The sequence below is a fragment of the Camelus ferus genome, chromosome 8 (assembly GCF_009834535.1).
Source record: "Camelus ferus isolate YT-003-E chromosome 8, BCGSAC_Cfer_1.0, whole genome shotgun sequence".
NCBI lineage: Eukaryota > Metazoa > Chordata > Mammalia > Artiodactyla > Camelidae > Camelus > Camelus ferus.
The window spans coordinates 9493631-9516735 of record NC_045703.1 but is presented as its reverse complement, the minus strand read 5'-3'; the positions used below and the strand labels follow the sequence as shown (position 1 = coordinate 9516735).

The window sequence follows — 23105 nt, the reverse complement described above, 5'->3', positions numbered from 1 at the left end:
ACATGCAGTTTATTCGTTTTCACTGGTGTGTAATATTTCAATGTCTGGTGAGATAATCATACTGTGAACATTTAAGTTGTTTCCAGTCTTTTTAGAAAGCACGCTGCTGTAAATATTCTAGTCACACTGCTTCTTGTATATATGTGTGAGTGTCTTTGTAGTGTTTTTCAGCCTTAGTGGACTGTGATCCAGAGAAACATTTTATAGCATGACTTGATTTTTGTGTGTATGTGTGTCTGTATACATATATGTATGTTGCTGATTTTTTAGAAAAAGTTTAATAAAATATTTATCCTTTGTGTGATGCATTGATATCTTTTTTCCCTGTAAAAATAAATACTTGTTGAGGTTGAATTAATGAGTTCTAACCTGCTGTTTAAAATTCTGCTGTGGAGTTTGTTGTATGTGTGTGTGTGTATACATCAATATGCTGTAGTACATGTATAAATTAATAAACCTACGTGTGTGTATGGGTTGTCAGGTGAAAAGATTTATTCATCTAGAACTTTACTAGATTTCCCCAAATTGTTTTTTAAATGGCTATATCTATTTATACTTGACTTGGCCTACTGAATCTGGGAATTTAGCTTTTTATCATTGTAACCATGGTGTTTTAAAGCATTTGCTTGGCACAGAATCGGTGAGTACTCTGAATAGTTTGGTGAATGAAAATGAGGCTCTCCCACTGAAAATTGGATGACTACCATGTTTAACAACTACAATTTTGTCAAGGCAATGTTAGGTCAACTTACAGTGCTACTTTATAGAATGGATAACCCATTTGGCATTTTGGTTGGGCTTTTGAAAGTCTATTTTTGGGAGTTCCTAACTGTATTGTTCAATTACAACAGCTATGTTGCAAAGAAAGATGCATTGACAAAATTACATTATTATTTTAGTTGGTAAAAGGTAGTTGGGGCTGAAGTTTCCCTGTAAGTGATAGCAGTTTTCTTTTTTCTTTTTCCTTGCAGGAATCAATAAAATAGTTTTTTATAGCCTTAAATTGGTAAGACCTAAACATCAGTTAACAATTATATCTAGCTTTTGCTCAATAGTAACATGGCCTTTTTTTTCCTATTGCTGCTAGCATTATTCTTATACAATGCTTTTATATATTTTAATCCCTTTATGATCGTTGATTATTATAAAAATGCACCACTGAGTTGCGTGCTGCAGCTTGTACCTACCTGTGTGGACAATCCCTCTCCCGTTCTGCAAATGGTGCCTCCTAATTATTCAGTCAGTCATAGTCTTTGCTGCATCAGGAAAATTATGCTGTAGAGAAGTCTCCATTTCTATTTGGCTGAGGGTCTAGAGGGGACTCATTCTATTTCAAGAACAAAAATGAAGCCACACCTGGAGTGCATTGAAAGTCTTTTTGTTTTCTCATCGTGCTCTAGACCCACTGTCCTTTTGGGAGTTACTTTTGAGGAAAGTTAAGATACAGTTGTTTTACAGACCAGTGTAGGAACGTCTCTAGAGAAAGAAAAGTATTGCATTTTGATTTTCAAAATTTCTGAACATGACAATAACTTGCACTTAAGTAGTGCTTTAAAACTTCCAAATTCTTCTCCATGCAAGTCTCACCTGAGTATTGAGGGCAGCCGTTCTGACTCCACTGTAGCAGGTGAGAACCTCGCTGCTCAGTTGGGAACTAGTCCAGTGTCATTTCTGCAGCCCACAGGTGGCAGAGTACATGCATGGTATAGGGCTTTGGCCCAAATTCACTATGACACTGTTAACGATCCCATGTTTAAATAGAGTCCGTCCCAGATGGCTGTCAATTTATAGGTGTCATTTCTCAAATTTAAAAGGATATTTTGGCATAAATTGTAACTGTATAACCTACCTCCTAAGGGATTTGGGGGGATGTGTTCAGGCTCACTACATTGTAATTACTGGTTTCAGTGTTATTTTGTAGATTAACTCTTACCTTTAGATAAAAAAGTATGTACCCAAACAGAAGCCTCCATTTTTCAAAAAGCTTGGTTTTCATTGATATCTCTTACTATACATATTTTTTCATAATCAGGTGATTTCTAGAAATCAGTTATGTGTAAGCTTCTGAGTATTTGACATAACTTGCAGATGTTTTATTTTTGCATTTTTACTGTAACGAGACAGGCAGTATATGAAGATAATCATAAGGAAACTTAAAGGTATCAGAGGTGGTGCATTCAAAGGTATGAAGAGTAGTGGGGCTGAGGCTTGTTAGATGTGCACTTAGAAATGGTGAGTTTCTCTGTAGTGTCTTTCAGGAGTTTTTGACCGTGACCCTAAGAACTAACGTTTTATAGCACACTTCAGTTCATCTGTAGCTTTTCCTCGTCTCAGGGTTATATTTGAGACTTATATTTGAGATGAGTGTTGATACGGGGCTTCTTGAGGCTGTCCTTGTTTCTCATCCTATACTTAGTATTAATCCATTCAAATTTTTTTCCCAGTGTGTTGAATGCAAAGTGAAGGTTGCTGTAGTTTTACAGGGCATTTGCCCCTAATTGCCAGTGAGGGTGTGCACGTTTTTTGTGTGTTTATTGGCCATACATTTCTTCTGTGAATTGTCTGTTCGTCATTTTGTCCATTTTCTACCAGATTTGTTGTCTGTTTCTCACTAGTTTCTGTGCTTCATTTTAAAAAATCTCTTTGATTTTAATTTGTTAGCAATCTTACACATTTGATAAAAGCGATACCTTACACATTTGATAAAAAAACTTACTTTTTCCTGTGGGATATTACCACTTCTGGTTCAAATATGCTGAGTGAAAAAACTTGACATAAATTTGTTTTAAATTAGACAGATTTGGGGGGAAGAAGCTCCTAGGAAAGCAAAATTAGTAAACTCATTAAGGTTCCTGAAGGTTGATTTATAACCTTTCAGCACAACCAAAACACACGTCTTAGCCAGCTGCCGCTGTGCTGTTTGACAGTTTGAGTGGAAATTCTATAACCCTCTGATAATTGTATAAAGAACCAGAATGCTGCTTATGTGCTGTTACAGTATTTGTTTTAGTTTTTAATATTTGGTTTTCTTTACTTCTCCTTAATTAGGTCCTCGATGGGCTTCCTGGAATATTGGTGTGTTTATTTGCATCAGATGTGCTGGAATCCATAGAAATCTTGGGGTTCACATATCCAGGGTCAAGTCCGTCAACCTAGACCAATGGACACCAGAACAGATCCAGGTAAACACTTCCCCACCAAGAAATTATTAAGAATATTTAAAATGAGTTTAAAACCTCGAATCCTTGTACCTAAGGATTAACATTGGAAAGTAGTATATTGAAACATGGCACGTGCTGTATATAAAATTTGTGTTATTTCAGTCGTCGATTCACAGATGCTTATTTCTCCTTGGTTCTGTATTAGAGTCAGTATTTAATCTATTCTTATCTAAAATGTTGATTTTGAATTATTTGAAAAATGAATTCATTTCCCGTATGCGGACGAACTTTGCCAGTCTAGTTCCGCGGTCTGTTTTGCTGTGCTGTCAGCAGAGGGCGCCCGGGTCAAGGTAGAGAACAGACGCCTCCCGCCTGGGAGCTGTTCTTGGTTCTCATTTGGGGCCTCACAGCAAACGTTCTCGTGGCTGATCGGGGCTTGTTTCGAGTGGTTCAGCTTTGTTAGAGGTAAATTTGTCATTTTAAGGGTTGCCATTTTTCCATCGTAACAGTCTTAAATTCTCAAAATCATACTTTTTAGTCCCTAAGGTTAATTGCTAATGTAAAAAAAGCCCAACTGATTAAGAGAAAGAGAAAACCCAAATGACCAGTATCAGGAATGAGAGAAGTGACTACAGATAATAGGAATAAGGGAATATTATGAACACCTTTATGCTAATAAGTTTACCATTTCCTCAAGAGACACAAATGAGATCTTTCCAGAAAGAAAAGATAACCTGAATAGCTCAGTATCTACTAAAGAAATAGATTCTGTAATTGAAAACCTTCCAGTAACAACAAAAAGCTCCAGGACTAGATGGCTTCTCTAGGGAAATCCACCGAGCAATTAAGGAATGATACAGATTCTACAAAACTCTTCGGTTATATTTTATGATTCACAGTGAAATTACACTACTTTGTCTTATGCTCTTTTCAAATTACTTTAGTCAGCATGAAGTGTAAATACACAGATGTATGTAGTTGAACTTCAGTGATACACATACATACCTCACAAATGTAAAAGAACACAAATAACAAACATTGGCATGGATGGAATGAGGTAAGGGTGGACAGAATAGAATAGAATGCTGGAGGGGAATGGTCATTAAAAAAGAGACATTGACTTGATTAAAGAAAGTAGAACTTCTATACTGAAGACATTTATGCCAACATAAATTTTAGATGTAGCAAAGATTTAAATATTAAAAAAGTTAAACCTCAAAAATACTCAAGAAAATAGAATTGAGATCTTCAGGCTATAAAGTCAGACATAATTTATTTAATTTAGTCTTAAATTAATTTTTGAGCTTTCTACTGGTTAGAGTGTAAAAGGAAATGTGAAACTTTATGTATTCTTGAGATCCTTGAGGAAAAAATTTACTTGTTACATCAAGGCAGATGTATATTTTTGAACATTTTATATAGGGCGGCGTTCTTAATAACATCTCTGTGGTAACTGATGACCAATTTCATGATATTTCTTATGTTGTCTTCCAGCCAATGTGAAGTGTGGCTTGAAAATGTAACACGGTGTTTGTAAAGGGTATGGAAGTACAAAACATTCAGGACAAAGTGTATTGCCTTTTTAATGGTTCATTTCAAACTAAGGACAAAATGTGAAATCCCTGGACAATTAAACTCTCCAGAAATACTATTTTTCTCAACTAGGCTGTTGAAGGGGGTTGAGTAGCAGGTTACTTGAGGTGGACAGCTGTTCTTTTCTAATAGTTTAGAGCAGAACTTCCCACTCAGAGGGCTGTAGTTTACTGGTTTTCTTTGGGGTAAGTTACAGGTACACAGCAAGAACACTGTATTATTAAAAAGGCAAGGGCTTTGAAAACAATTATTAAGTAATATACAGTCTTTGAAATTGTATTTGAATACTTCTTGTGTGGTTCCAACTGTCAGCTTCTTTAATTCAGAGTTGTTATTTTTTAATGCAAGACTTTCAGTTGGTACTTCTCACCAGGGAATGCCCTGTGTGGCCCTGTCCCCACGGGTCTTCTCTCCAGGTGTGCCATGAGGAGAATGAGGTTAGGACGCATTCCCTCAAAACTGCGATTGAGTAGACAGTGAAGTTTCACTCTAAAGAAAAAAAAAAGCAGAGAAGCCTAAGCCATCTGGTATTCTCATGGGGGCCTCGTAAGTACTTACAAGCAAAGCCAGAGCTGTTCTTTAAGACGCAATCTTGGACTGCCGGGCGGTAAGTGAGTAAGGAATGGGTGAGACCCCAGGGCTCCGCACTGTCGAGACAACCTTTATCTCAGCCGAGAAAATGTAAAGACATGGTTCCAGAGAGGCAGTAGGTCCAGTGATGAAGACAGTTGTGTCTGGAGTCAGACTGGCCGTTATAACCACCCAGCTGATGCCGACAGGACGCCTGCGCCCAGGCTGCCTCAGTTTCTTCACCTGTGAGCTGGGAATGGTAGGAGCGCCTCTCTTACAGGGTGCTGGGAGGAGCACAGACGTTAGTATTGGGCAGGCATTGACAACAGTATGAGCACATTTTTCTTTTAATAAAGTATCATTGATTTACAGTATTGTGTTAGTTTCAGACCGGCACGTTTTAAACACTCAGTAACGTGGGCTTGTCAGGTACTGGGAGGATTAGTCCGTTCAATACATCAAGCCCTCCGTGTTGCCGCTCTGAATATCTTTCTGATCTTCAGGATTTAGCTTCCTAGTAAACCTGCTGTGAGGAATGGGTTGCTAAATGTACTACTGGGGAAATAAATAGATCCATTGTGTGGTATTACAGAGTATAAATGAATTTCTTTCTGAGAATATTTGCAAGAAGTAATTACTTCATTTTGGTAGAACTGGCTGGTAAGGTATTCTGAAATGAGTAGGTAGGTGATCACATCATTGTCTCTTGAGATGGCCTCTTATTCAGAGTGAAGTATTTCCTGTTTTCTGTAATGTTAGGTGTGTTCCTTGTACTCCAACTCTGTTTATACTTTGGCATTGTTTTTCTTTTTAACTTGAAAAGTGATATAATTACAGAGTGAATAATGTACAGATGCAAGTGAGTTTTATGTACCGTGGCCAGTGTCCGTACAGTTGTCCATCTGTGTCCATGGAGGACTGATTCCAGGACCCCCGCAGATACCAAAATCCGTGGATGCTTAGGTCCTTTACCTGACATGGTGGGGTCCGTGGAAACGGGCCTCCGGGTGCGGAGGGCTGACTGTACTGCCACCAACACTCATAAAGATACACAGAGCATTTCCATCACTCTAAAAGCTTCCTTGTGCTGATTTCTAGTCATGTCTACTGGAGGCAACCACTGTGCTGTCTGCTTACTTTTAAAAGAAAATAATTTATTTACCAAGACTTATTTTTATTTTGTTTGCATGGAAATAAAATATATTTGGTATTTATCTTGATAACTACTTATTTATAAATCTTCAGTAATCTTCCCTTGCAGACTCTGTTTACTACTGTGTCATTTATTGGTGTGGTACTTAGTATTTTGGGGAACACCAAGGCCATACAACTAAAATTCATTGATGTATAAAACACACCCTGGGATACTTTGCGTGTGAGATTGCCCAGTCTCTGTAGGCATAGTGAGCTTGTCTTCAGTATTTTGTCGGCATTTTTCTTCCATCCCTTTATATCTTTGCTGTTTTTACGTAAGTTTTGACTAAACTTTGGACTTGAAGGAAAGGCCTTTAAACCCAGATGGCCTCGCGTCTTTGTTTACTGTTATAACAAAAGAGCAGAAGCTTTTTTTCCCTCTCGTTTCACGACCGACTGCCCGTCCTCTGCCTGTTTCTGCTTTGACTTCCAGCTTCTTCTCTTGCTCTTGGGCCTTGCTTGTGTCTCTGCCTTTATTTTCATTCTTAGCCTTCCTTCCTGCTTTTCCACCTAATTAAAAAAATAAAAAGTATATTCATGTGGAGGCATCTTTAAACTCCTTCTTCTGTGAGACATGTTGCCTCACCCCCTCTCCCATGAACCGCTCCCACGGCCTCCCGCCCCGCCGCAGGCTCCCGACTCTGCCGCGCTCCTTACCCACTGCTTGGCCTGTCCGGCCAGAGAGCGTTTATTCAGGACGCAGTGTGCCAGCGCCCGCCTCCTAGGGCCTAGCTCATCCTTTAGCAGTTGAGTTCCCTGAGCAAGGTCTCCACCTGCCGTTTGATTTCTTTCCCTCACTTGTGCCCGCCCGGCTCAGGGTGACTCCCGCCGTCCCGCTGGGTTGGGGAGGCCGCCCCCCGCCCGCCCCTCCGCCCCTGCCGCCTCCCCGCCTCCCTGACGCTAGTCACTGTCTTCCGAAGCTTGTTCTTTGTAAGAGAGGCTCAAGTGACTGTCCCCCCTCTTCCATTTTGTCTCATTATTTAGTCGCTGTATTTCTTACTGTTTCTTCTGCTTTTCCCTCCGACTGGAGACTTTCCGCAGCTTTGTCTTTAGCCCGTTTGATCTTTTCTCTTTCTCCACAGGGAAACGCAGTTCCTTGCATGGATTCAGCTGTTATTTTTCTGTGCAGATGGTTTTCCCTTCTCTTTCCAGTAGTGACTTATGTAGACTTTCACAGTTTCAGTTCTTTTTGTCTATTGGGGACCTGGGGTACGCATGGGTTTAACATTCTGTGAGAAACTTGGGGTATCCTTGGCATGCAGCATTTGGTGATTTTCCCAAGTGTGTTCTGTGAGGCTGGAGTTAGCCAGGTAGGTTGATTCCATGGCATTGGAATTTCGACGTGGCTTTCCATCATCTGCTCCTATTCGTGTATGCAGTAACTCTCACGAAGTAATTAAAAATCTTGTTGCTTTGTGACACTTGCTTTGCAATAAAGCAAAGAAAGGCAACTTTAATGCAATGATAGAAGTTAAGGGAACAAATGGATAAGACCAGGCATGAATTTTTTTTTTTTTTTGTGAGACAGCATTACTCACTTGAGTGGAATGAGAAATAGGATATCAGAATTAGCCGTTGCTCTTTAGTGGCATCAGTGAAACCTCTGTTTCATATGGAAACAGGTTTCAGTGTGGGAAATTTTGGCCACAGTCACAATAATTAATGGATAGCATTTGTAAATGTTAAGATCAGTAGATGTCTGTTTACCTGCAACTTGACAGACCTAAAATTTAAGTAACTTTCTGGTTGTCTAGACTGGCTTTCTTTCCTGTGCCTCTGTATTCTGTCTGTTCTTAATTTTTTTGTTGTTTGTGTTGCTTACCATTCTGTCTCCCCTTCTCCCCATGTTCCTATATGCTTTTAAAATTTCACAGATACAGCTGCCAGAGGGGGTGTAAGTGAAGCTAGTGTGTGGAAGTTCCAAGGCAAAATCTGTAGGTACCAGAAAGGCAGTGTTTCCCACTAGTTCACACTGTGCAAAGCTGAGATTGATTGCCGTAGAGACCAGTGAGTTTACCTTCACTGGAAGGTTTGTGCAGAGGCTGCACCGACCACCTGGAAATGTGTAGCTGGGATTCAGGCGTTGGATGGTAGATGGGGAGTAGTTTAGATGATGCTGAAGTCTCTTCCACTCTTGAGATTCTTTGACTGTACGCTCAGTCCTCTTTGGTTACCTCAGCAGTTCAAAAAACATTTTCATTGTTTGCTTTAGAATAAAAGTGGTATGTCACAATTAGAGATGTGATTCAACTTTTTCCGAAAGTCAGATCTCACCTTCAGGATAAAAATTTCCTGAACTCTTGGACAATTCAAAAAAAAAAAAAAAAAAGTGACAGGATTCTCGGGTCAATTACAGATTCTAAAAATGTCTTGAACAAACTTTCCTGCTCTTCATATTTTCTTTCATTAGGAGAAAATCACTAACTAAATAGATGTAGATTTCTGTTACAACCCAGAAAAAGCTACTATAAGGTAACTTGGTATAGCCTTTAGTTTAATTTAGCAATAGATGTGACTTGCTTGTCTTAATTTAAACTTTTGATCTTTCTTAGAAAAAGATGTTTTCCTAAGGGAGCTAAAATCATGGGTTTTTGCTGATCATCAGTAAGCTCTGCTGTCTTCTGTCACCTCAGTTTGTGCTCCTAATTGGGCCAAATCAGAGAGGACAGGCAAAGGAGAGTTGATGGAATACTTCAGCTACTTCTCTGTAGCTGAAATAGCAACTAACATCACAGGTGCTTCTGTACGGCTGCTCACACGGTGTTCCTCTTCAGTGGTGGCGCTGGGAAGTTAAGGATTTAAAATGTGGGGATGAAAGTGGCCACGTGCACTGAAGAAGTTTCCTCTTCTTTCGCTTTCTGATGGAGTATATTTTGGATAAAGTTATGATACATTTTATTTTTTAAAAGCAAATTAATTTTGTGAAATAAAATGACTTGCGGTTGATGAAAGTACAGCCTTCCTGTGAGCTACTTCCCTATCTTTAAAAACTGGAAACCTGGAACTAGAATCTTGTTAGGCAGTTGAAACTTAAATTTTACCTGAATCCTGTAGCCGTGCAGGTTTGTTTTACCTGGAACAGGATCCAAGGACGTATCGCACTGATCCTTTCTCCCGGGTCTGGTCTTTGCTACTGGGGAGTAATTAATTACGTTATCAGTTCCTTGCGAAAAAAAAATGGCATTGTGACACCATTTTAAGTCCTTCAGTGCAGGTGAGATAAGTTATTATGTTTCCCTGGAAGTCCTGCAGAGGAGAAAGACGCATTAAATAAAACATTACTAAAATTAGTTTTACCTGTTTTCTTTTTAATGAGGCTACTGGAAAATTTAAAACAACACAGCTGGCTCCTTGTCTCTGTGTTTCCCGGTGGGGATGTGAATGTGTCAGTGGTCGTTGTGTGTTCGCCTGGAGCCTCTGCAGTTCCTCTTGCTTAATGTTTGCATGACCCACGTTCTTTCATGCTTTTATGTCTGACCTGTCTCTGTCTTGAAACATAAAGAGGTTTCTTTTAGACAGGAAATGCCTTTTTCAATATGTAGTTTCAGGTTTTTTACTTCAGTGACTTTTTAGAAATTCGTTTCTTGGTATCCTGTTTCCTTGTTTGAGTTTCCTTTTTCAGTGACTGTCTCACCTGGTTGTTGGGTCTTCATTGCCTGGCTCTAATAGTTGTCATTTTCTCTTTTCATGGCTTTTTTTTTCCTCATTAAAACTTTTTTCTTCTTTTGCCTCTCCAGTTTTCTTAGACCGTTACTTGCTGGGTTTATTTGTGCTCATGTTCTGTTTAATTTCATACTCATTTCTGAAATCTTTTTCCTTTTATTTCTAATTCTTCCCTGAGTTTTCATTCTAATCCTGAATATTCCTGATTCTGATTTAGTTGTTCTTTCATGACGTCACATGCCCTTGAATTCGTTTTACACGTTTTCCTATCTTGCCTCTGTGTCTTGTGGCTCGTTCTCGGCACACCTGTTCTTGGGTGGTTGCGTTGTCAGAGGTGTTACTCCGCTTCTGATTCTCTTCTGATAACTGTGTATGAGATTTCGCCTTGGTTGTGTTATGTGACGTTAGGTTTTCATTAGCTTTAAAAGGAATTGATGTTCACGATAGCTTTGCAACCTCACAGATCCACCTTCAGTTGTTTTCATGTGATGTTTAAACATTAAGGCCACTTGTTTTCTGAGATTTTCTTACTCTGTTCCCTTCTCCCACTTTTATCTGGACCTTCTCTTCCTTTACCTCCATTCTTCCTGTTGTGCTCAATGTTAAATTGTTTCCCAGGAGTTTCTACTCAGTGTGGGGCCCTGTCCTGGAAGGCACACGTGCTGGTTACCTAGTGAGAGTTATGGGGAACTTGAGCTAGAACTAGACTGCTTCCTCTCCAGTCCCAGCTCCTTGCACTGACTTGCTGTTGGATTGGGTAAAAGTCCTTCCCGCCTCGTGTACTTTCTTCACGTTGGTTCACAGCAGTCTCCAGTGTGTATGTCTTCACCATCTCAGGTTCTGTTCTCAGATCCACTGATGCCTTGTGAGCTGCAGGCATCACATGGCCTAGTGCCGTTACGTGCTCCCCACCTGATGGCATCCTGGGGTTTGTGGGGGTACTCCATCACCAGATTTCTTTGTGAATATTGGGCACGGGTTGTGGTTTTTTGAATCTAGTACTACTTTTTGTGTGAGGAGCTTCTGGAAGCTGCAAAAACTGTCATTGCTGTTATAGAAGTCCTGTGACAAGCAATATTTAAATGAATAAAATTCCCAGTAAAAAAGCTAATTTGGAGCACTATATGATTTAACTGCACTTGACCTGTATGTGTTAGAACATTGTTTAACCTCTAAAAGTTTTGACCCTTAGATAAATTTCCTTAGTGACTTACACAACCATACATATAATAAACTTTCAGTTCGCAATTCTTGGTACCCTCCTCTTTAAGAAACCCCAGATCAAATGGCTTTCCTTATTTTGTGGAAGGAATGCTCATTATAAATCCATCAAGCTGATGACATTTCTCTAATTATAGCCTTGTGTACAGACTTACCTTTTTAAGTTGGTTGGGATCCCTCTTACCCTGACTCCTTGCCCAGGCCATGAAATGTGTCCTCAAAGAAGCAGAGAGTCGAGTTTATGTTCTACCTGCATGTGCAGAGGGAAGCGAAGAGAGAAACGTGGTACTGTCTATAACGCTGACTCTGTGTGGCTTAGTAGGAGGTTTGCATCTTTTTACAGGCCATTTGGGAAGAAGCTACATTTATTTTGAATTTGATTGTGCAGGATTGTGCTCTTTCTTTTGCTATTGTTAATCGTTTTTAAGGTTAAACTTTTAAAAATATCAGTACTAGTTTTAGAATTCTCTTTTCCTAGTGACTGGCTAGAGTTCTTGAGTCAAAGCAGTGAACAAAATGGTAAGGTGTTACTTAATGGAGGTCACTCATTTAGCTCTGTTAATTCTGTACTGCCTCGTCTAGTAGAGCTGAAGGCAAGGGCTTATACCCTAGAGAGCACTTTCTTTGGTAGGAAATTGTTGGGCACCGATGAATGAGTACCTGTTTGAATGGCTCATCTAGAAACACAATTATGACTAATGCCATTGTGTACAGTATTTTAGAGGTATCCTTGCTTCTCTTCCTGCTTTGCGTGGATATAAAATGATAGAGGAGAGCAGGTGTGGGACAGAGGGTAGCACTGGCCTGGGACTCCAGAGACCTGGGCTCTGGTTTGGGCTTTGTCAGCTACATGATGGGTGATCTTCAGCAACTTACTTAGCAGTGGCTCCTTTTTCTTTCTTTCTTTTTTAGAACATTTTAAAATTAGCAGTATCTAGTGATATGGTAAGTTCTAAATGTATCTTTTTAATGTCTCATTACTATTTTGATAGTGACCTTTGTTAATTTCTAAACACACACTAACAGTGTACAGAGGGACAAAGTACGTCGTGTTTGAGAGAGTAGGGTTGTTTTCTGTGACCATAGTATTGGGTGCAGTCCTGTGGGTCTTAGGAGGTGAAGGTGAAACTGTCAGGCAGGGGCTGGTTTGGCCTTGATCCTGTGAGTGATGGGGGCTTGGGGGTGGGGGGAAGGACAGCAGAGGGAGCTCTTAACACATTACAAGGTGAAGAGTGACATCTAATACTATGTTTCTTTTAAGAACGTAAATCTGATGGGCTTGTTCCTGCAATGACCCTGGCGGTGGGTGACTAGATCTTGAACTAAAGTAATGGCAATGAGGTTGATTAACAGAGAAAGCCTACAAAAAATATTACAGTTAGAATCACTGAGATTTGTGACAAAAGAGACAGGAGTCCAGATGACTCCTGAGCTGGGCCTCAGGCACCTCGGATGAAAGTAGTGCTTTTTTCCTGGACTTCAGATGGAATGAATTTCATAGTAAGTAGTGATGACAAAAGACTGTAATGTGAGACTTTCCCAATTTTGTCATAACTGTGATTTTATTGCTTTAAATAAAGAATTCATTCTCTGAGTTTGTACCAGCTAGCAAATGCTGCAACATATGCATCAAGGTCTGAGAATATCTAGAAATTGTGAAAAATCAGAAAACTGGTACCTCTAATTTTACATCCTCACTTAAAAATTTTAACTTTTACGTATGTGTGGTTGGCTTATTTTGTTCTTAAAAACAATTAAAACAGAAAGAGAACGACTACCCTAAAACACAGTTTCATGAAAACTGAAGGAGTGGACTCTGTATTAGATATTTCCAAGGAGTTCCTGAGACCAAGAACGCTGGCCCTTCTTTTCCAGCAGCTGGAACCCAAAAGATCTTGAAACCAGTCCTGAAAAGCTTGCTCCTATGCAAGAAATCCTGGTGGCTTTTGAGAGGAAGATAGAGAAGTATTCTGGAAAATTTCAAGTGGTAGTAGAGGTGAGTCACTGACATGAAGAATTTATCCAGGGACTTACAAATATTAATTTTCTCTTTTTAAGTAAGAGGGGTTTTTTTTGTTTTTTAAAAATACACAGTCAGCTAAGGCAGTTTAAGATTTCAGTCTTTGTGTTCTAAAAATTTAAATGAACAGAAAATAGTAGGGCAGGAAGTATGCCCTCTCCCACACAAAACCAAATACATTGAAATTTTAAGAAGCAAAAACAAATACACTGAAATTTCAATGATGAGTATTCAGCAACAGTACAGTTTCTTTTTGGAGATAATGATACTGGGAAAGCACATGGTAAATAAATGCCACGCTTACATTTTGAATGTATTATGAGTGTAAGATGCACTTGGATGGGATTTTTAAAAATACTGAGTTCATTTGATTCATAACGTCTTTGGTCCTCAGAAGACTTTGTTCTCTTGGTAGAGGTGGAGGTCCTCGTAGGAGGAGGTCTCCTTGCTTTGATTCAAATGCTGCCTGGATACCCTGGCTTAGCTCCCTCTGGACAGTAATTTACTTGGAAACAATGTAGGATTAATGTAGCCCCTTTTAATTATTTTATTGTTTTGGGGAATGGGGAATTTATGGAACAAAAGGTGTAAAATGAGTGGCCTCTCTCTCATATTTTTGTTCCTCAGTCATCCAGTTTCCCTCTGTAGGAGCAGCCATGTTTTTCAGTTTCTTATACATTCTTCCTGAAATATTTCGTGCTTATATACAGACGTAGGAGTGGTGCACATTCTTAGCTGTTTTCATATCCTTACCCAGTAATCTTTTGACCTGGGGTAAGATTCTTCTTTCCCCCCCATCTATTCCTCAGAAGATGGGTGGAAGTATTCTAATTTGCCTTTTTTTTTTTTTTTTTGCCTTGTTTTCCTCCAAATTTAATAGACTTTTCACATTCTTCCCTTACACATTAATGTGTCAGATTCTGTTGGTCATTTTAGTGTTTTGCATTTTTGCTATGGGGAATTTAGAAGGTCTATTTGCCACATTGTAACCTAATCATTTGCAGCAAATCAGTTAGTATTCTCTGTCTTTTATTTTGTAGCTCTTACTCTTTTTTCCACTTATTCCATTTAAAAAAATAGCCAGTGAACCCTGAAGGGCAAGTCAGTAGCATAGAAATTTATGAAGACTCTGCAACTCCATCCTGAAATGATACATTAGTGCGAATTTTTGTTCAACTGTAAGTGGTTGTTGCCTTAGACACTCTTCGGGAAAAGTGCGGGAAACGTGGTGCCAGGGGCAGGCAGGAGGCGGGCACTGAGAAAAGGGGGTTGCACGACACGAAGGGGGCCTGAGAAGGCCTAAGTCTTCCGCACGGACGCTGACCCAGGCTGGCTGGGCTGGGCTGGCTTTGGCTGGGCCAGGATAAAGACAAGCCAGGCCCTGGCGTCATCCTGTCACTGGGTTGAATTCCACAAAGAGCTCTGCTTTCCAGGATTTGGGAAGATGAAAGAAAAGAAAGAAATGGACGAGTTTTATTCTCGAGAGAGTGAATCATTAACTTGGAACCTCGGGTGGCCTGTTACTCATCTTGCGGGTTATTACTGTTTCCCAGTATTGACAATGCCTGAAGCTTGGGCACATGTGATTTCTGTTTGTTACTGTTGCCCTTTCTCTTTACATGTGTTTCATGACCCCTTTTTTAGTAAAACTGTTCTTGTGTGCAGCTTAATTGCCGTATTTTTCCACTGGAGATGCCCCATTGACATAAAACAGTGATTTTTTTTAATGTACCCAGTAGTGTTACATAAAAATAAAATTTCTGGTTACATTTGTTTGCTTACTTATTGATTCTGCTTTTGTTTACTCTCTTCCCACTTTTTGTTATTTTTTTAGTTTTTCTGTATGGTTATTAAATTACACTAATACAAAAATAAATGCCTATTAAACCTTTAAATTGACAGCCTCTATTCTCTTCAGTCTCTGTAAAACATGAAAAATTTAGAACTCTTTCAGAATATATGTTATATTGTTTTTAGTGCAAAAACTAGGACTGGGTGATATGTTTTCTACTTAGAAAGTTTCAGAAATAGAGATGCTTTATGTATGTTAGACTGTGAGGACAGTGTGTTAGCTGGTAGGCACTTCTCAGCATTTCAGTTCAAATAGGTTTTTTTTAAATTCAATTTCAAGTGATGTGTGAGGCTCTGGGCAGGTGGTATTCTATGTACTGGACGATGTGGCAAGACAAACACACAGATCATGGACTGATGAGGATGAATACTTTTAATAGTAGGTTCTGGGATTCGTAAGTGTGTTTTATTATACCATTTCTAGGTGAAGCCTTCCTTTTCCATTATAATCGTGGTGATTTTGGATGAAGGTGGTTCAGTCAAGAAGTATAATATAAAATTCATCTTTCTAGGACCATATATTGTGTAAAACGAGGACAGATTGAATTTAATAGAAATAGTAAGTAACATTCATTTTTAAATATGTTCTAACTAAATGGCATTTATCATAACTGTGAGGTACACATCTCACTTATTCCTCAATATAGTTTATGTAAATATATATCATATTATATATAATTATATATTTTTTCTTAAAGTAAAAAATGAATGTTGAATTTGTATTTGACATATTCTTACAATCATTGGTCAAGAATATCAATACATTTCTGCTTTCTGGATGCTTGGCTTATTTTTTAAAAATCTAATTTTGAAACCAACTATAGTTTGTTAAGTAAGTAAATATCTATTTTAAAGTATTTAAAAACCCTAATAAAAGCTTTGATTTGAGTAATTAAGGGTCCTCTTCCTTCCTTTTTTATATTTGAAGTGTGAGTGGAAGAGAAAAAAATTGACAGAAAATGACATGACTTCTATAAAGCCAAAGAATTTTCAAAATTGGTAAGGTCTTTTAATTTTTCATAGTCTTACACATATCCCTCCTTTCAGAGAAGTGAAAACAGATTCATAAAATTTAAGATTTTCAGAACGGTGCATAGTGCTTAGGATCTGGCTTGAGTTGTAGGAATGAGATGGTGGAAGTTAGGTAGTTCATTACCCGTATCTTAAATCTCATTGTAGTTAAATATAATTAAATATGTAAAGCTCACTTTTTCTTTTAAAACAAGTATTTGCCCTTTATCATCCCTGTTTTTTGTGACTAGTCTGCTCATCCCAGCTCTGGAAAACTGAATCATAAATTGCCAAAGAATAAGCAACTAAAATTCTCCTTTCTAACAGTCAGTGCATTTTGCTAAAGCATTTTGGATTAGAAAACCTAAAAGAAAAAGAATAACATTTTAATAATAGGAAAGGGGTTTTAACAATGGAGGCAATAGTTACAGTATTCTGTTTTGTGGTGAAATTTCCTGGATACTTGTTTTAACTAGCTGGTGCATGGTGGTGAGGATTGGGACTGAGGGAACTGGATTCCGGTCTCAGCTCTGTAGCTGATTCCTTGAATTACCCAGTAGAGAACCTCTTTGTGCCTGTTTCCTCATCTGTGGACTGAAAACAGCCTGTGAAACAGAGAGCCTGGTTGGTGTTCATGAGCCCTGCACGGTGTAGTCCCAGTTCCACTGGATGCTGCTAAGATACCTAAGTTACTGATGGCTGATGCTGGTTGGTTCTATCAAGAGTTAAATACTTGTGGAGACTAATGATCTTGGGCCTGTTAACATCTTGCAGCTTCAGGTTCCTTTTTTTTTTTTTGTCAAATTAGGGTAATAACATCTAAATCAGGGCTTTTTGAAATTAAAAATGGCATATACAATTTATATTTTGTAATAGATATACAATTTATGTATTATATACAATACATCTAATTATAATAACATTGTTTATATATATGACTAAAGTATTGAGCCTAATGCTTGTTATTGTAGTTATTGGGCTACTTCATTATTTTCTGCTGATTACCAGACAGTTTGCTTCTTAGGGTCAATAAAGTAAATTTTCACGTGTCCCGTAGGGCCATTTCCAGTATCGTCTTGAAACTTTGAGGGCAGCTAGTTTGTGCCACATTTCTGTCGCCTCCCCAGAGTGCCAGCCCCTGTTGTCTTCCCCTTGCTCTAACATCTCCAGTTTGCTGAACCGGCTTCATCTCCACTGGTCCTTCCATTGCAGACTTTCTTTCCACTCTACTCTGTTCTGCCTTTTAGAAACTTAGAAATTATCTGAGCTTACTAGCATCTCCCTTCTTTTTACAAAATGATCTCTCTGTATCTTTAGTGTCGTTGAATCCTTGTTTCGCCCATTCCCAGCTAACACAGACACACACACGTACCTTCATTAAGTCACTTTTTGGCAGTGGTCTTCTGAAGAAATGGCCCATTATTTCACATTCCTTTCCGTTTCAGATTTTTATACCTCTTTTTGTTTTGTTTTGTTTTGTTTTGTTTTGTTCTGTCTAATTGATGGATAGCATCCCTAGAACAAAATTAAATAATTTGGTATAATGTATATGTACGCCTTGTTCCTAATTATTTTTTATTTTGCCAAAATAAAATACTAATAATCTGTATTAAAGAGAATACTTGTATATAATGTATAGAGTCATATTTGTTGAATATAAGATAATGTCACTGATTATAAGAACCACCTCTATTTTATGGACTAATAAGATAAAAGATCAATTATAAGACACCATCAATTGTAAGATGTATTTCTATTCATAAATGTTAAAATATGAAGAAAAATATAACTTTGGATCAGTGAGGTATGGCCTGGGTAGCAGCTACTGTTTTTAGTGTTAGTAAATTTTTATGTATCCCTATTGTTAGAAACTTCAAATCTTCTTCTTTTCATAGTTTCTCTGAGCCATATTTAAGTTACTTTTTGCTTCTTTGCAAATATTATGCGAGCTAAGAGACATTTTTTTCTTGGTCTAGTTCTTTCCAAATGTTTAATGTCTTTGTGATTACATGACTTGATCATCTCTGCTTCTAAATTCCTACCACAGCACAGAGATGCAGCATCATTTGAATGTTTGAAAACATTTTTTCTCTTTTTGGGAAGGGTGAGCTATACTGAACGTTTCTCGACCCTTCTCCCCGCACAGAATCACTTCCCAGCCTTGCTAGCGCTATCGCCTTGGCGCTAGTGTGCCTCCCAGCGCGCCAGCCCTGTGGCCTGCCGTGTTCCCTCCAGAGCTAAATAACAAAAAGCCTTTCATTTTTTTTCGGTTTACTAGCCCTTATATTTCCCAGCCTTTCGTTACTTCACTTTCTCATTCTCTCTAGAGAGATGACCTAGAAATCTCGTTTACCCTGAAGAATGCTTATGTTGAGGGAGTGTGGTGTAGATATCTGGAAATGAAGTGTATGTTAGGATTTTGAATACCTTAAAACTCTCAGTTGGGAGAAAAGTCACTGTACTTTTACCTGAAGGAAGATGGAGGATGGTTCGTGTACACTTGAGGGCTACAACTCAAGGTTGACGTCTGGTAGTCTTTTAAGCCTGGGTTGTCTTCTTGGGGGTGTGGGGCTGTGTGTTTTGGAAATGAGGGGGAAAAAAGGAATTACAGAAGCAGATCTTTCAGCCAGTTCAAGCATTTTAAGGAATTTAAGCTGCATGTCAATGGTGTAAAATAGTAATAGAAGAATGTTTGGCTTGTAAACGTTAGTTCAGTTTCTAATGTGATAGAATATCCTGGAAGTGCTGTTTGGTTCACAGATGATGGAGCTTAACTGAATAATCATTTCAACCAGTGTAATTATCTTACGCCTCCTCAGCAGTGGTTATTGCTCCTGCGGTTGATAGGTTTTAGGGAGAAGTCCTGTGAACTCCTAAACTTGTGTGTAAAACTTGGCCGTTAGGCACAGCTTTTTGGTAGGGAGAGGATCCTTGGCTTCTAGCACAATCTTGAAGAGATTGATAATCCCAGAGAAATGAGTCCACGTCTGTAGTGTTCTGGGTCAGCACTGTTTCTGGACCCGCTCTCCGTTGTGATCTTGGTTGTAAATCCTGAAATCCTCAGTATTCTGAAGCTCAAAACAAAGAAAATTTGATTTTGAGTTGTTAGCCTTAGAAGTGGCAGTGTTGTTCATGTGGTGTATTTAAAACAATACACCACCACAAAGCCAGGGAAGCTGCTTTTAAGAAGTAGTGAGTATAAATAAAGATGACATTACAGACACAGAAAAAGCGTGAGAAAACCGTGGATCCACATATGTTGAAAAAATGTGGAGTATTAAAAATATGCTTCTGTTTTGAACTTGAATTAATTTCATAGTTGTGATTTAAATTATTTTTCTAAAGAGAAGATTGTATGTTGGGAATGATACATGTCTAGTGTGTGTATACCTGCGTATACGTGTGTGTTATAGGAATTACTTTTTAATGTTTATGTGAGTAATGAAAATACTTGATTCTTTTTTAATTGTAGTGCATGCAGGATATGGGAAACACGAAAGCACGACTACTGTATGAAGCCCATCTTCCAGAGAACTTTCGAAGACCGCAGACAGATCAGTATCCTTTAAAGTGTCTTTATTATGGGTTTTAAAAGAATTAGCTCATTTTTATGGTTCATATTTTAACTGTATTTAGGAAGATGTGAACTTTGTCACACTGTTGTTCATTAAAAATAGAAATTCATTTGCCTTGAGCTGTGCTTTGTAGGCAGTAAGTTTTTAATACGATTCTGGTAACACGTAATCTATATAGTATTTTTATGTAATTATTGTTAAGTGTAAAATATTTTAACTGATTCTTCTTGATTGACTTCCTTAATTCTTGATTGAAGAGTATGTGTTGTTTATTATTTTAGGCTATTATTTGAGAATTGATTTGTGAACATCTTGAGTATTTTTAAAAAAAATCCTTTCTAGAGGGGTTTTCTTTGATCACCTTTATGTAGTAATTTATATGAAGCACTTTGACATTTACGCGTTTGCAAGGCAAGGGGCATGTTTAGTGGAAGTGCTGGGGTAATTTGGGCTCACTTCACCACTGACACTCCGTCTTCATCCCAGGGTGCACAGCAGTATTTACTTCAGATCTGCCCTAATGAATGAATAGAATATTTTCTCAAAGACGTTTTAGTCAGGATGTGTTTCACATGTTAAAGGTAAATCATTTGACTTTATAGGATTTCTCAAACTTCAGTCTGAGTTTGAGAAATCCTATAAAATCATAATAGGATTATCTAATTGAATGTAGGTATTTGTGATTTTATCCAAAAGTGATTTTTGTGGTTTTGGCACTAGAATGTAGCTTCTTAAAGATTGGTTGTATATTACCCCATTGTGTACTAAAATCGGTTTGTGTGACCAGACAAAGAAAAAAGTTGATCTTTTCTTACACAGGAGATACTGGCTATTATATATTTTTTTCATAATTGTGTGGAAACTTTTTGAGTTACATTAAAAAAGTTAGTGTTTGACCTTTTCTGTTTCTGCTCCCCCCACCTCCTTCCCATAAATTAACAATCTGATATCCAAGGCTAGTTTTATTATAGCGAGATCCTAGGGTGAGAGTGGGCGGTACACTTCAGGCAGAGAAGATCGTGTGAGCTGAAGTATGATGGTGTGAGGACACACGACATTTTACAGTTTTGATGTGACAGGAGTTAATTTCTTTGGGGCAGGCGGCAGAAGCAGCTCATTTTCCAGATTCTAAAGGGTTTTTAGTACCATAGAGAGCAGTTTGAACCTCATTTCATTGGCCCAAAGGGTTGAAGAATTTGAAAAGCCATGCAGGGTTTTGAAGCAGGAGAAATATTAGAGACATTAGCTTCCACTGCCAGGAAGATGAGCTGGAGGAGATGGCGGAGTCGGGGAGACGGTGTAGAATACCCGTACAGCTCAGAAGTGAGAGGTGATGGGGATGTGAGTTCCAGAAGAGAGCTGAGAATGAGCAGGGGCGAACTGGGACGATCATAAAGAAGTTGGGAAGGCAGGAGCAGTTGGAGGAGATGAAGATTGGCTTTGTTTCCGGGGAAGACAGAGATGACCCCAGATTTTCTAGCTTGCCTTAGGTTCAGTGAGTGAGGCAATCTTACTGGAGGAAGGAATTCAGTACCAGATGAAGGTTTAAGGGGTAGAGGTTGAAGACAGTGAGCCATTACTTTGGGCAGGATGAGGTGTCTGTTGGACGCATATGTGGAGACAGATGCCCATTTGGAAGCTGGAAGCAGGCATCTGGACCCTAAAAGAAAGCAGGAAATGTAAACTGGACAATCACTTCCGTGTAGGTGATAGAAAGATGCTCGGTTAAGTTATGTTTACCTAGGGCAGCAATACCATTGCCTTAAAATTTTTTTTTTAACTTTAGTTATTACATCTGCATTATTTTTATCCCTTCTTTTAACTATGAACACTGTGATTTGGAGCTTTCGTTGGGGAGACTAGTAAGAATACCAGTCCCCTTTCTTTCTTGATTTCATGAGTCGCTCTAAAGCTCAGTGCTCTTTGAAAAGTCCAACATCTCTGCACTTTTATTTGATTTAAATATAGTTGTCTCATCCCTAGAGGCAAGTGGAACCAAACTGAGTGAAACTCACACAATAGGGGACCTCACTGCATTCTTAACAAGATTTGTCACTTTTTAAAAGCTTTGCAGTTTACAAAAGTTAGGCAGAAGCTGCTGTGAAAGTGTAATTTCTCATGTGGGATGTGGTTAATTATAGGCTGCGTGTGCTAGTGCATGACGAGTGATAAAGCTTTACATTAAGCTTTCCATTATTAGGATATTTCGTCTTATCTACAAACTTTAATTACTTCAGTTCCATGAGATCTGTTGTGCGCCACAGCTAATCAGCAGCTCTTCTTGGAGCTTTTGAAAATTTTACTGCTGTCAGTGGTGTGTGTCTGGAGCTGGAAGATTTTGTTCTTGGGAATAGATATTAATTTAATTGTCTTTTAAATGGTATCTTTAAAGAAAGGAAGAAATCTTGAAATACAAATAAATACATGTTTAAATATAAAACACATCGTAATGTTAAAATTTTCCTGGATTTAGTTAGTATTATTTGTTCATTTTGAGGATTGAGACAATTAAGGTACTAAATGTTCTATAACCACAGGCACAGGGAATATTCTGGGGCATCTTGTTATTTGTTTACTGACTCCCAAATCAACCACTTAAACATGAATTGTTGTCAGTATACTCCTTACCTTGATTTGCTGAAATCATTACTATTCTATTTCTGGTTTTTTTTTTGGGGGGGGGTGTATTATTGATCTCTGTCAGTGTATAATTAAGTCCTTTTGTGTCTAAAGGCACCTGGAGACTGGAAAATGAAGATAAATATTTCCTGATCTCCAGATTAGTTGGTTCTTTTGTTGATGTTTCATATTTGCTCAGACTTGACGCTGTGCAGGCCGCCTCAGCCCTTAACACAGTAGCTGCCATCTACTTCCCCCTCCGCTGGGGCCCTGTGTCTAAAACATTTGCCTATTAAAATGCATTTATCGATAGTAAGAGCTAGGAGTGAAATTTACCCTGTGCCACAGACCGCTCTTACTTCTTAAATCCCCTGGCGATCCTGTGAGATGAGTCTCAGCGTTACCTCCATTGTGAAGGAGCGGAAACAGGCACCCAGCTCGGCAGAAATAAAAGCCCACGTCATTTATTGAGGGCTTCCTGTTTGCTAGGTACTGTGATGGGTGCTTTGTCTGTATTACCCCCTGAACTCTCAACAATGTTGTGAGGTGGAGTATTAGTATCTTCTTTATGTATCTGAGTATGGGTTCAAGAGATCAGCTAGCTTCAAGGTCACAATAACTGCCAGT

The 23105-nt window shown here is 38.6% G+C and overlaps 1 protein-coding gene across 2 annotated transcripts in view; it reads left to right on the top strand.

Annotated features, from left to right (window-relative positions):
- Positions 1-23105, top strand: part of SMAP1 (small ArfGAP 1) — a 176288-nt gene that overhangs the window by 92366 nt on the left and 60817 nt on the right. For both annotated transcript variants that reach the window (XM_032484452.1, XM_032484453.1), the window contains 2 exons: positions 3049-3182; positions 19757-19842. In XM_032484452.1, the coding sequence (XP_032340343.1) occupies positions 3049-3182; positions 19757-19842 (220 nt within the window). The remainder of the gene's footprint in view (positions 1-3048; positions 3183-19756; positions 19843-23105) is intronic.